Source organism: Oryctolagus cuniculus, chromosome 3 (assembly GCF_051225735.1).
Source record: "Oryctolagus cuniculus isolate XC-2025 breed Fujian yellow rabbit chromosome 3, ASM5122573v1, whole genome shotgun sequence".
Lineage (NCBI taxonomy): Eukaryota > Metazoa > Chordata > Mammalia > Lagomorpha > Leporidae > Oryctolagus > Oryctolagus cuniculus.
The window spans coordinates 84,449,659-84,463,817 of NC_142869.1; the positions used below are offsets into that span (position 1 = coordinate 84,449,659).

Genomic DNA, 14,159 nt, shown 5'->3' on the forward strand with positions numbered 1-14,159 from the left:
TCCCCATTTTATGTATTATCCATAATATATTTTTATTAATTTTCACTCATTCTTTGTCATTTAACATATATACCTTGAAGATCTTATTTGGTGTCAAAAGCTTTGTATTGAGAGAATAAAAATAATTTAAGTGCTTATATTTATAATTAAAAATAATTGGAAAGGATAAGGTAACCTTGAAAATATTTTTGTATCATGTACTTGAAGGTCAAATAATACCCACTGTTGTTTCTATTAACAGAGTTGATTTAAGGTAGTCATTAGTCTAGATAGAGCAGTGGTTCTCAAATATTGAGTCATGATTCCTGCACACTCTTTTTTTTTAAATTCTCAATCTTTTAAAAAGATTTGTTTATTTGAAAGTCAGCATTACAGAGAGAGAGGGAGAGGGAGAGGGAGGGGGGAGAGAGAGAGAGAAAGAGAGAGAGAGAAAGAGAGAGAGAGAATCTTTCATCTATTGGTTCTGCTGCTATTCCCAGGTCATTAGCAGGAAGTTGGATTGAAAGTGTAGCATAATGAACACAAATCAGCACCCATAGGGGATGGTGATGTCATAGGCAGTGGCTTTAGCTGCTACACTTCAACACTGGACCCATGATCCCTTTACATTGTTAAGAGTTTTTGAGAATTCCAAAAGATTTTGTGTATGTGGGTTATATCTATTAACAGTTGTATTATAAATCAAAATGTAGAGATTTTAAAATTATCTGTTAATTTACTTAGAATTAAATCAATTAAATGTTAGCATAAATAACACAGTTTTAAAATGGTATCACTTTTTTTTTTCAATTACAAAAACCTATTTAAAGGGGCTGGCATTATGGTAGAGTGGGTCCAGTATGGGTGCCAGATCAATTCCTGGCTGCTCCGCTTCTGATACAGTTCTCTGCTAGTGCAACTGGGAGGGCAGTGGAAGATGGCCCAAGTGATTGAGCCCCTGCTACCCTCCTGAGAGACCTGGATGAAGTTCTTGGATCCTTGCTTTGGCCTGGCCCAGTCCCAGATGGTGGACCATCTGGGGAATGAACCAGCAGATGGGAGATTTTTTTTTCTTTCTATCTAACTCTGCCCTTCAAATAAAATAAATATTTTTTAAAAAAGCTATCCAGGGAAAATAATGGTTTTATGTTTTTGTATATCTCTTTAATGTCTGGTTTAGTGTCCAGATTTTCATATGTGTTCACTCAGTCTATGCCATTATATTGTTTTGGATGTATTAAGTGAAGAAAAGATGGCATCACACAGATAATAGTTGCAAAATAATACTTAAGACCCCCTACCGCATTTGAGAACCACTTATCTAATATAGAAAGAGTTGGAAACTTGTTTTTAAGAATATATTTGCCATAATCTTATATTTACATGGCAATGGAATTCTTTCTCCTTTATTAAAAAATTTACTAGTGCCTACTAAATGTCTACTACTCTTCTAAGCATTGTAGACATGGTGGTGAATAAGAAAGTCACTGCCCTCATTCAACTTATGGTTTAGTTAGGAGAGACAGATGGTTAAACAAGCATTGAACAGACAGATAATTTAGAAAGTGGTAGCAGTTATGAAGGAAGCAAAATGGGGTACTCTGTTGGAGAATGACTTGGAGTACAGAATGAATAATCGTGAAGATTTCACGTTTAAGATAAGTCTTCAAAATAATTCTTCTTAGAAAGACTCAGCATTCAGTAAAGAAGAAAGTGAATGTGTTTTTTATGCTTTCTAGGTAAACCTGCTATTGCTCATAGAGACATAAAATCAAAGAATATCTTAGTGAAAAAATGCGAAACTTGTGCCATAGCAGACTTGGGGTTGGCTGTGAAGCATGATTCAATCCTGAACACTATAGACATTCCTCAGAATCCTAAAGTGGGAACCAAAAGGTAAGATACTCTCCTTGGGTGGCATACCAGAACTCACTATTGGCCAATAAACCTTGAGGTGTTTGTGGGCTTCCTGGCCCAAATGGGAAATCATTATGCCCAAGAAAGAAAAAAGTCTTCTCAGGATCACTAAGTCCGTAGACTCAATGATTAGATAAACCAGAAGTCTTGACATTTTTGAACATGTGAACATGGGCTATTTGGGTGCATGGTTCAGTGCAGAGAAAAGGTGGAAAGGCAATGAGATATGATTTTAGTGTACTATATTTTGAAGATGCATTTTCCTACACATAAGAATCAGTAGTATATTGTACCTTCAAAGCCTTTATATTTCATAAATGAACCGAAGTGCAGGGCTAGTTATGAATGTTTAAGTTCTAAACAATTGAGACAGAATATATTGGAGTAGGTAGGTTAGGAACTCTAATAATAAATTCATTTATGTGTTACATTTTATTAATGTTTAGCAATATTACATATATTATCTATAGTTGTATTTATCTTAAAATCTCCCAGATTGATTTATATTAAGATGATAAGAGTTTGGACACAATTCTTACATTCATGGAACAACATCTCTGAAATCAGGGGTAAACATGATGTAAATTGAGCATTCCTCACATGTATCAGGGCAGTGCCATTAGCAGTGGTATCTCTGGTGTTTTTATTGCTCTGTGCACATACTTCTATTTCCTTTTATTTTAGTTTCTGTGATATTTTGGCATAATAATAATAATTAGGGTTCTTGATGTTAAAATGAATAACTAAATATTTTCCTGTGCCAATGTTATGGTGCAGTATATTAAAGCCACTGCTTGCAAAGCTGGTATCCAGTATTGGAATGCATGTTTGAGTCCCTGCTGCTCTGCTTCCAATCCAGCTCCCTTCTAGCACACCTGGGAAAGCAGTGAAAGATGACCTTGCCACTCAGATGGGAGATTGGGTGGTATTGCAGGCTCCTCGTGTCTGTCTGGGCCAGCCCTGGCCATTGCAGCCATTTGTGGAGTGAACCAATAGATGGAACCTCTCTCTTTCTCTCTCTTTCTCTGTCTTTAAAAAAACACATACAACATATTTTCCTGGAGTTGTTAAAGGCCTTGGAGAGTAAATAATTCCTAAGCTGATGACCTTCAAGTTATATTTGGGATTTCAGGACAGTGCCTGTGACTCCCTCACTTGGTTCCTGGAGACCTTAGTGAGGCCTCAGGATAACTTCAGGACAATTTACTTAGCGCAGCTTATGAAACCTTGCTTATCACCACCCCCCCTCCCCGCCATTAGAAGAAAGCCTTGATTTACCCACCTGACTCTGCATAAGCTTCAGATAAGTTTTGGATGCCATATCCCTAACAGGATGGAATGCTCTAAAACAACTTGGAAGTTATTGAATCTGCTTTCCAACACTCTGGGAACTCTCAAAGGTCTCCCTGGGATAGTAGGCTTATCAGGTCCCATGCACTGTACATTTTTTTTCCTTTAGTCCTGTTCAAACAAAATTACACTTTTCTAGATGATAATGTGTAATACAATTGTTCAATCAGTGAAGGTATTTATTGAATACTGCGTAGTGCTGTGCTGGAGGCTTGGTCCCACCCTGAGGAAAATTCTACCATTTGTCCTCACAGGGTTTTCCTTACCAAGAATACCAAGGAATTGAGTTGCACTTCTCCTGTTGAATGCTCGCTCTGATCATTAAAGTTCTCTCCAACTTGTAATTTTCAAAAACAAAGATCCATATATACCTGTTCTAACACAATGGGATAATCTCTAATTTTATTTAAAAATTTTAAAACTAAAAATTGCATCAATAACTGTATTGTTTAATTTTATTCTATTATAGTGCTTCAGATTTACCTTTAACATTGATGTAAGTGATCTTAATTTAAATTTGAATTAGGATTTACTAAAATTGTGTTTTATTGAACTGCTAAAAAGTCATACACAGAATCTGATGAAGTGCATGTTTTTGAAGGTATATGGCTCCTGAAATGCTTGATGATACAATGAATGTGAATATCTTTGAGTCCTTCAAACGAGCTGACATCTATTCTGTTGGTCTGGTTTACTGGGAAATAGCCCGGAGGTGTTCAGTTGGAGGTAAGATTTTGGAAATATTCTTGTGTCTACTTCTGCCTTTCCACGATACTCTGAATGCAAAATGAAATTTCTTTTTTCCCCTATATTATATATTGAATCACTTCTAAATATTTAATGGAGTACCTTGTGGTGTGCTGAACTTGAAAATTATCTTTTTTGAGCTTGTGTGTAGTGACTGATATCACTACTTTATATCCCAAAGAAATTGAATTAACATACTAAGATCATAGGACTTGAAGACTTCTATTACTTAGGCTTTCCTTGTTCTTTTCTGTGATTTGATGAATCTGTATGGGTGAGGGTTACATGCAGTTGGAGAGAAGTGAGCAAAGACAAACTTTCTATCTCTTTCTCCTGGATGTTTAGAAACTAACAATGAGAGGAATAAAATAGGAGGATGATACTCTCTAAATTTAGACTGATGAAATTTGCAGAAATTGTTAGAGAAAGAGTTAAATGCTGGTAGAAAATGGTTTAAAATTTTGATTTTCAAGCTTTCAACTAAGGCTTGGTTTAGCAGCTCATTAAATGTCAAACAGTAGGCAAGTTATTTAGTCTGATTTTCTTCATTTGTAAAATGAAAACAATAATAAACCTATTTGTATGAACATTTGGCCTAGTAAGATAATGTTTAAGATGCCCACTGCTCACATCCCATACCGTAATACCTAACTCTAGCTCCTTGATTTCATCTTCCTGTTAATGCAGATTCTGTGAGTCATGGGTGATAGTTCCAGTGATTGGGTTCCTGCCACCCATGTGGGAGACCTGAGAATTCAGTACAGGGCCTCAAACCTGGGCCCATCAGTTGAGAGCATTTTGGGAGTGAACCAGTGGATGGAAGTTCTCTATCTCTTTGTTTCTCCATCACTGATCTCTTGGTCTCTCTCTCGCTCATAAACATTAAAAAGAAATAAAAGTTGATAGAAAATTTGCATTAAAATGACCCCTTGAGTTTTTGAGGATTTAATGGATTAATTTGTGTGAAACTCTTGATATAGAGGCTGCTCAAAGTAAACATTCAGTAAAAGCTGTTAAACCACTGTTCGTTTTTACATTTTGTAAAAAGTATTGATGTTATTTTGTATTACACCAATGCTGTTCTTTTCTGTTTAGAGCTATTTTTCTGTTTTATTTAATTTTTAGTCTATGTTTTATAATTTTTATTAATATTAACTCATTAAATGCCATTAATTCCCATGATATATTTTCTCTGCTTCATAGATGAAGAAATTAGGCTGTTGATCTCATTTAAAAAAAAATGCTTGCAGATTACCGGAAAACTTGTAAGGTCAAATTTATATTAGAATGAGAAACATACTTTTTCTCTGTTATACAGAGATGGGATAGTACAGCAGAGATCTAAAGCTATCAGAAGAGCAATAGAATTACAGTTGTGTACACCATGGACAACTGGAATTCCTGAGATTGGGTTTGAATTCCAAAACTGCCACTTAGTAGCTGTGGGTTTCTGAGAAAATTCACCATACTCTTGTGTCTCATTTTCCTCAGCAGCAAAATAAGGATATGTTACCTTCTTTAGTCAGCGGTTTTAGATAGTAAATTAAAAATGTGTTGTGGTGGTCCAGTGGGTTAAGATACCACCTGCTAAGCTGGCATCCCAAATGAGTACTAGCAGCTCCACTTCCAATCCAGCTCCTTGCTAATGCACCTGGGAAATAAGTGGAAGATGCTCCAACTGCTTGGGCCCAGCATCCATGTGGGAGACCCAGATGGAGTTTCAGGCTCCTGATTTTGGCCTGGCCCATCCACGGCCATTGTAGTCTTTGGGGAGTGAACCAACAGATGGAAGTGCCCTCAGTGTCTGTCTCTCTCTCTCTCTCTTTCTCTCTCTCTCCTTCCATTTATTCCTCTTTATATTTATAACTCTGACTTTGAAAAGAGTAAAATAAATCTTTTATGTTTGTGAAATAACCCAGACCCCAAAAGACAAATATGTCATGGTTTCTCTGATTTTTGGTATTTAATATATAGAGGTCCCCCCCCACAAAAAAAAAGGAACCCAACAACAAAGAATGTATAAGAGTAACATGATTTGGTCATGATACTATGTTTAGTGGAGTATTAAGCCTATGAAAATAAATCAAAAGTATATCACCACAAAAATTAAAAGAAATAAAAAAGTAAGGAAGGAAGAGGGAGGGAGGGAAGTATCCTTATGTTCTTAGAATTGTATCTTTGAAATACATGAGATATGTTCCCTTTATATTAAGAAAAATGTAAAGAACAGGTCATCAAAGAAGGAGGTACCTTTCTCTGAAGGGAGGAGAGAACCTCCACTTTGACTATGACCTTGTCTAAACAAGATAAGAATCGGAGAACTCAAAGGGCTTCCATAGCCTTGGAAACTCATGACTGGAGCCTAGGGTGATTACTGATGCCATAGACAGGAGTGTCAATTGGTAAAGTCAACAACAGGAGTCACTGTGCACTTACTCCTCATGTAGGATCTCTATCCTTAATGTGCTGTACATTGAGATTTAATGCTATAACGAGTACTCAAACAATATATTTCACTTTGTGTTTCTATGGGGGTGCAAACTGGTGAAATCCTTACTTAATGCATACTAAACTGATCCTCTGTAAAAAAAAAAAAAAAAAAAAAAAAAGAAATTATCAATTCCCAACTTGACTCTCACTGGGATTAAACATGACAATAGGTCTGCTCTGATTTCATCATCATTTAAAAAAATCATCTATTATTTTTCACTTTATGTTTCTGTGTGGGAGCAAACTGTTGAAATCCATACTTAATGTATACTAAGCTGATCTTCTGTATATTAAGATAATCGAAAATGAATCTTGATGTGAATGGAAGGGGAGAGGGAGTGGGAAAGGGGAGGGTTGTGGGTGGGAGGGACGGTATGGGGGGGAAGCCATTGTAATCCATAAGTCGTACTTTGGAAATTTATATGCATTAAATAAAAGTTTAAAAAAAAAAAAAAAGAAAAATGTTAGAAAAAACATGGAAAGAGTCTAGGACAATGCTTGTTAAATATGAAGATTTTAAATATTTTTGTGAAATTTTTATATTTCTGTTTATCTATGTTTGCTTTTACACGTTTGGTCCCTTAATTTTTCTTATATTCTTAAAATTGTATCTACAAAATATGTTGAATCTGTTAAAAACTAATTAAAAATTAAAAATAAGAATAATAATTTAATTAGCATGATTTATCATTAAATTTGTAATATTATGACAGGTGTCATGTAGTGATTTTTTTCAGTGATTGGCCACATTTATGACTGTAGTTCCTTAAGACTCTCTTGTCCAGTGACATTGCAACCATCTTACTTTGTGTGAGCACACTTTATAATGTTCACACAATGATTAAATTGCCTAACAACAGAATTCCCAGTATGTATCCCAGTGATTAGGTGATGCATTACCGTGTTTTCAAATAAAAGGACTATGTTTAATCCAAAAGATTGTATAAGGGATTTTTTAGAATTCAAGTTAGAGTCTGATAATTAGGGTCATCTTTGTGACTATTTGTGGTGAACTGCCATCTTTTTTTCTACCTTTATCCACTCTTCCTGAAAATATTGAAACATTAGAAGTTAGGGATTACTTTATTGTTATTGTTATTATTATTATTATAGTTCTATGTACCTCATAAATACAACATTAAGGACAGAGTAATTCTTCCCTCCCCACTTGCCCTCCCACACAGCCCCCCCTCTCCTATTTGATATGAGAAAGAAATAGAAACAGAAAGAAAGAAAAAAAGAATGGAATAAAAAAACTAAGAGAACTGTTTCTCAACAGTCTAAACAAGGGCTGTTCGTTGTTGTTGCTTCTCGAAGGTGATTTCAATTTTTTTTCCACTTCCTCTTTTCCCTTCCTACCTTCCCCTTCTTTAAAGAAGAACCCAAGGATGATTCATCTTTTGTGAGCTCTTAGACATAACTATAAATTATGACACATAATAATATCCTCCATTTAATACACTAAAATTAAGTGATTCTTGACAAGTTTTACTATTAAGTTTCATGATACAACTCTTTGTGGACAGAGGTCCTGCATGGGAAATTAGTGCACAGTGACTCCTGTTGTTTATTTAACAAATAACACTTTTATGTATGACATCAATGATCACCAAAGGCTCTGACATGAGCTGCCTCAGCTATGAAAGCCTTTTAGATCCACTAGTTCAACAAGACCATAATCAAAGTGGAAATTCTCTCCTCCCTTCGGAGAAAAATACTTCCTTTTTTGGTGGCCACTTCTTTTCACTGGGGTCTCACACACAGGGGTCCTTTATGTAGGACATTTTTTTTCCAGTTTCTTGGCTTTCCATGCTGAAATGCTCCCCCTGGACTTTCCAGACCAGAATGCCTTAAGGGTTGATTCTGAGGTCTGAGTGCTACTTAGAGTGATTTTCATTCTATAGGTCTGCTGTTTGGACTGCTTCCCATGTTGGAGCCTTCAGTCATTTTAATCCTATTATTGTTTCCAAACACTTAGTCCTATGTATATGATAACTTTTGATCATATCTGTATGGCCACTTTAACCCTTAGTCCTATCCATTTGATCTTTATCACACTTAAGCTGCTATTTTTATCAGCCTGCTTAAGGGATTTTGGGGTCTTATGGCTAGTTCTTAAGTTGTACCCTTAGAAGTGAGTCCATATGAATGTATGGACTTTGCAGTTGCAAACATACTTTGCAGTTGCAAACTTCATACATTTCACAATTACAACTTTATGATCTTGGTGATTCTTCCCACTCTGCCCTCCCTCCCACCCTCACTCCCACCCCCTTCCTCTTCCCTTTCTTATTTTCATTCTTATTCTTTACTAAGATCTGTTTTCAATTAATTTGTACATATATGATTAACTCTATGTTAAGTATAGCATTCAATGAATTGTATGAAAGAGAAAAAGATAAGGACAATACTATAAAGAAAGGAAAATTTAAACAAATATATAGAATAAGAAGCTATTCCTCAACAGTCTAGAGAATGGCTTTTAATAATCATTGTTCCTCAAAGTGTCAATTTCATTTCTACATGTTGTCTTTTAGGTACTCAATCAGAGAGAACATATAGAATTTGTCCCTTTGGAACTGGCTTATTTCACTAAGTATGATATTTTCCAGTTTCATCCATTTTTTTTTTTTTTTGCAAATGACTGGACCTTGGTTTTTCTACTGCTGCGTATTATTATTATTATTATTTTTTTGACAGGCAAGTGGACAGTGAGAGAGAGAGACAGAGAGAAAGGTCTTCCTTTTTCCATTGGTTCACCCTCCAATGGCCGCCGCGGCCGGCATGCTGCGGCCGGCACACTGCGCTGATCCGAAGGCAGGAGCCAGGTGCTTTTCCTGGTCTCCCATGGGGTGCAGGGCCCAAGCACCTGGGCCATCCTCCACTGCACTCCCGGGCCACAGCAGAGAGCTGGCCTGGAAGAGGGGCAACCGGGATAGAATCCGGTGCCCCGACCAGGACTAGAACCCGGTGTGCTGGCGCCGCAAGGTGGAGGATTAGCCTAGTGAGCCATGGCGCCGGCCTACTGCTGTGTATTATTCCATGGTTTTCATATCCCATAATTTCTTCATGCAGTCTGCAGTTCACAAGCATTTGGGTTCATTCCATGTCTTTGCTATTATTAATTGAGCTGCAATGAACATGGAGGTACAGATAGCTCTTTTATATGCTGATTTCATTTCTCTTGGGTAGATTCCCATAAATGGGATGGCTGGGTCAAATGGTTGTCTATATTCAGACTTCTGAGGTATTGCCACACTATCTTTGATAGTGGCTGTAGCAGTTTACATTCCCAACAACAGTGGATTTGGGTACCTTTTTCCCTACATCTTGACCAGCATTTGTTGTTTGTTGATTTCTGGATGAAAGGCATTCTAACATGGGAGAGGTAAAACCTCTTTGTGGTTTTGATCTGCATTTCTCTGACGGCTAGCAATCCTGAGCATTTTTTCATGTCTCTCTGCCCATTTGGATATCCTCTTTTGAAAAATGTCTGTTTAAGTCCTTTGTAGGTATTACTTTTGAATTTGATAACAGCATTTTATATAAAGTATGTCATTTTCATAGTTGAAATATAAATTCTATTTTATATATAAATTATATAAATTTGTTTATATATGATATATAATATAATTGTATAAAATGTCTATAATTATGAATAATTTCATAATGCAAAATGTAAATTTATATAATAGCAAATCTGAGTCTTTTAAATTTATGTCCATGGTTTTATAGTGATATATTATTTTAAGAAATTTGACTTTCCAGTTTCTCAAGTGTCTCTTGTGTGAGAAGACATAATTGGCATTATTTTGATTTAGACATCTTTGTTATTAACACAGGGAAATTCATTACATAAATTTCTTACAGGAATTGTGGAGGAGTACCAGTTGCCTTATTATGATATGGTGCCTTCAGATCCCTCAATAGAGGAAATGAGGAAGGTTGTTTGTGACCAGAATCTCCGACCAAGTATCCCAAACCAGTGGCAAAGCTGTGAAGTAAGGCTGTGTTCTTATGTTTATTTTTCCTGTTGTATCGATAGAGGTGAATGTCAGGGAAGATTTTTCGAGACCTTATGGTTCTTCTTCCTTAATCTAGGCATCCGATTTACTGCCTGTATGTAGGTAAGGTCTTTTTGTATGTCTTCAGGAAGATTTTTTTGCCTTTAGCAATGTGTATATGTAATGCCAGGTTACATTATAGTAACACCTCCTGCTTGCTTGATGACTTTCTACAACAAGCCTTTACCGCTTACACAAAGTCCTCTTCTGGTTGGCATCTCTTCTTGCGGAGGTGACACAGCAAACTGAATGTCTTTGATCTTTAGAAGCTGCCATCACAATGCAGTTTCTGGGTCTTTAGAATGGGAAAGACTGGGGATGGAGGATCACACACTAGCTGTTTAATGCTTTGGCACCAGGTGACTCTTACCTTTTCCACTGATAAGGAGCTAGTCACATGGTCCTACCTGACAGCAAAAGGACTGGAATTTGTGGGCAATGTAGACAAATTCAGTGGGTAGTCAATGTCTGGGCCACACAGGATGTTACAATTCCTGTTATCCTTTTATTAAATGATCATTCCTAATCTCTAGCCTGCTGGAGTTTGGACTTATTCTCTCTTATCAGAGGAGCCTTTGCACAGCAGAGCCCACTGTTGCTTACTTTGTCACACCCACTAATCCAGTGCAGGATCCATAACACCGTGGACACACAATAAATGGATTTTTTGGTACTTGTTCTACCTTATATGAAGATGGAGAATTTTCCAGCTGCCACAAGGACAAAGAAAGGGAGGTGAGGGAAAGACTATAAACCACCTAACTAGTTCCAGGACTATTTTAATGCTTCAACACCCTCATTCCAGCTATAGCTGTTCATTCTCTACATACTTAAATCTAAGAAATGAGGTTGTTCTTAGGTCACATAATTCAGTTTTTCTCTGTTATAGGAATTATTTTGTAAAGTTGTCTTTTTACCTCTTTTCTTCTCCTTCATGCTTCTCAACTATTTTGCTATTTAAGACAAGATTTGTGTCTTAGTATTTCTATATGTTGTGGGGCTTTCTTACCACATACCTATGTGAGAAGCAAATGTTGAGGCATTTGTAACCTAATGGAAGTTAAATTAAAATTTTCTGACATTAATAAGTCAGATACATGGAAAAAGTCTGTAAAATCTATGAATCTACTACTCAATTTGAAAAATAAAACATTTCCAATACATTTAAAATATTCATCACCCCTTTGAGAGGTCACTAGTATAATGAATTATTTTTAGTTTGTCTTGATTTTCTTTAGTATTTTGCTACACATACATACATACATACATACACACACACACATGAACATAAGAAATAGATCATCAAAATTTCAAGGGAAATGTGTATTGTGAAAAAAACTATGCATTATTTCTAAATACTTTGCATGAACAAAATTTTACCCTTTACTTTTAGTTTCTATGAACTTTTTAAAGTAAGTTTGTAGCTTTTAATCTGTCCATTGTCATGCTGTGTAGCATTACATTGTGTGAACATAGCACAATTTCTTTTTGCACTCTACTATTGTGATTTTCAGGTAGCTTTCTTTAAAAATAATATTGCTACATAAATATAATGTGTGCACAAGTTTTTGAGGGTATATACCTATAGCTTCTTGAGATGTCAACATGGAAAAATCATGTCTACAATTAATGTGAGTTATGGTACGAGGCTTCATGCATTTTTTTCTTACTACAATAAGAAAAGCTACAGTTTTTAGGGTCCCTAGTATAAGGTTGCAAAATAGTGAATCTTGGTTTAGACGTTTTGGTCTTTAATACAAGTTGTGTTTCACCATTGCATTTGTCATCTTCTTTGATGTTGGGGTGTTTTGGTAAAAGCTAAATTGAAATAAATGCTGAGTTTCAATTTAATAAAATCTTACTCCCTGTCTAGGAGGTGATGTGACATTTCTGCTTTGGTCTTTTAATGCATTAAATTGCATCTGTAAATTTTTTACTGTTAAACCAATCATACACTTCTAGCATAGACATATCATAGTCATTTTATGTTAATTTCTACATTGCTGGTATATGCATTTTTTGTCATCTAGAAATCTAGTTCCATCTTGTTTTATATTAATCTTTTGTAATAGGTATTTGTATTTATACCATTCTTGTTTATTCACTATTATTGCTTTGCTCAATATTACTTCTTGTCTCTCAAAAGTAATGTTGCTTCCTTCTGAAATAATTTTCTGCTTTCCTAATGTCCATTCTTTAAAAGTATTTTATTTAAGCTTTTTTTAGTTATAGCCAAGTGGTTTTAAATTCTTTCAATTTGGGAAAATGTCTTTTTTCTGTCTTTGATCTTGAATAAATAGTTTATCTTGGCATAAAAATTTAGCTTGACAATGATTTTTTACACATCTTAAAGTAATTATTCCATTGTCATATAACTTCCATTATCACTGTTGGAACATCATTAAGTAAGCAAATCTTTATTTCCTTTCAGTTAATTTTTCTTTTTTTTTTCTGACTGTTTTTAAAATGTTCTCTGTGAAGCTGGCATTGTGGCGTAGCAGGTTAAGCAGCCACCTGCAGTGCCAGCATCCCATATAGGTGCTGGTTCGAATTCTGGCTCTTCCACTTCTGATCCAGCTCCCTGCTAATCCACTTGGAAAAGAAGAGGAGGATGCCCCAAATCTTTGGGCCCTTGCGCTCACGTGGGAGACTTGGAAGAAGCTCCTGGCCTCTGGCTTTTTTCTGGTCTAGCCCTGGTCATTGCAGCCATATTGGGAGTGAACCAGTGGATGGAGTAACTCTCTCTGTCTCTACCTCTCTTTAACTCTGCCTCTTAAATAAATAAAATGAATCTTTTTAAAAAATAACTTATTCTCAAATACATTCTCTGTGACTTTATAATATTCTGCATTTTCTCTGTGATGTATGTTGTATAGATGTCTCCTGTTGAATCTTGCTTGGAATTTTTGGACTTCTTAATTCTAAGGATTTATGATTTTCCTTGGTTTTGGAACATCCTCTGACATAATCTTTTCAAAAAGATCTTCCTATGATTGACTCTATTACCCATTTTTGGGGAGAGCTCACTGGATGTGTTTTAGGACTTTCACTCAACTTGCTTAAATATTACTTGGTCACATTTTCCATATTTATATCTTTATACTGTTTCTCTTTCTTTGTAGGGCACTTTCATTCTTGAAATCAGGGCTTTGAAAGTATCTTGATCTGATACCCTCTGTGTGCTTTAGGTTGAGTCTCCTGTCTGTCAGTTTGAGCTATCAGTTTTGAAGTTCCAGACCATGAAATCAGCAGATGCCACCAGAACAGCCACTGCTTAGAGATTTCCCGCATCTCTGTGGTTTCATGTATTTTCATTGGTTTATTCTCTGAGTATCACATTTATTTGACAATTCATTTGGGCTGATTTTAATAGAATTTTTGTATTTATCCTTGGATCATTTTTATTGTACTGCAATTTATATGTGATAAAACATACAAACTTTAGTATACAGTTTGATGAACTATGTGTAAATATCTGTGTGTGTGTGTGTGTGTGTGTGTGTGTGAGTGATTGGCACCCAGATGAAGATACAGGAAATTTCTATTCCTTTCAAAAATGTCCTTTTGTGTCTTTTTTATACCTTCTTAGATGATTTTCTTTTTTTGCCAGGC

The 14,159-nt window shown here is 35.8% G+C and overlaps 1 protein-coding gene across 5 annotated transcripts in view; it reads left to right on the forward strand.

Annotated features, from left to right (window-relative positions):
- The window catches only part of ACVR1C (activin A receptor type 1C), a 110,521-nt gene that overhangs the window by 88,375 nt on the left and 7,987 nt on the right, over nucleotides 1-14,159 (forward strand). For all 5 annotated transcript variants that reach the window (XM_089329129.1, XM_008258601.5, XM_051848603.3 and 2 more), the window contains 3 exons: nucleotides 1,719-1,875; nucleotides 3,848-3,972; nucleotides 10,354-10,484. In XM_089329129.1, the coding sequence (XP_089185255.1) occupies nucleotides 1,719-1,875; nucleotides 3,848-3,972; nucleotides 10,354-10,484 (413 nt within the window). The remainder of the gene's footprint in view (nucleotides 1-1,718; nucleotides 1,876-3,847; nucleotides 3,973-10,353; nucleotides 10,485-14,159) is intronic.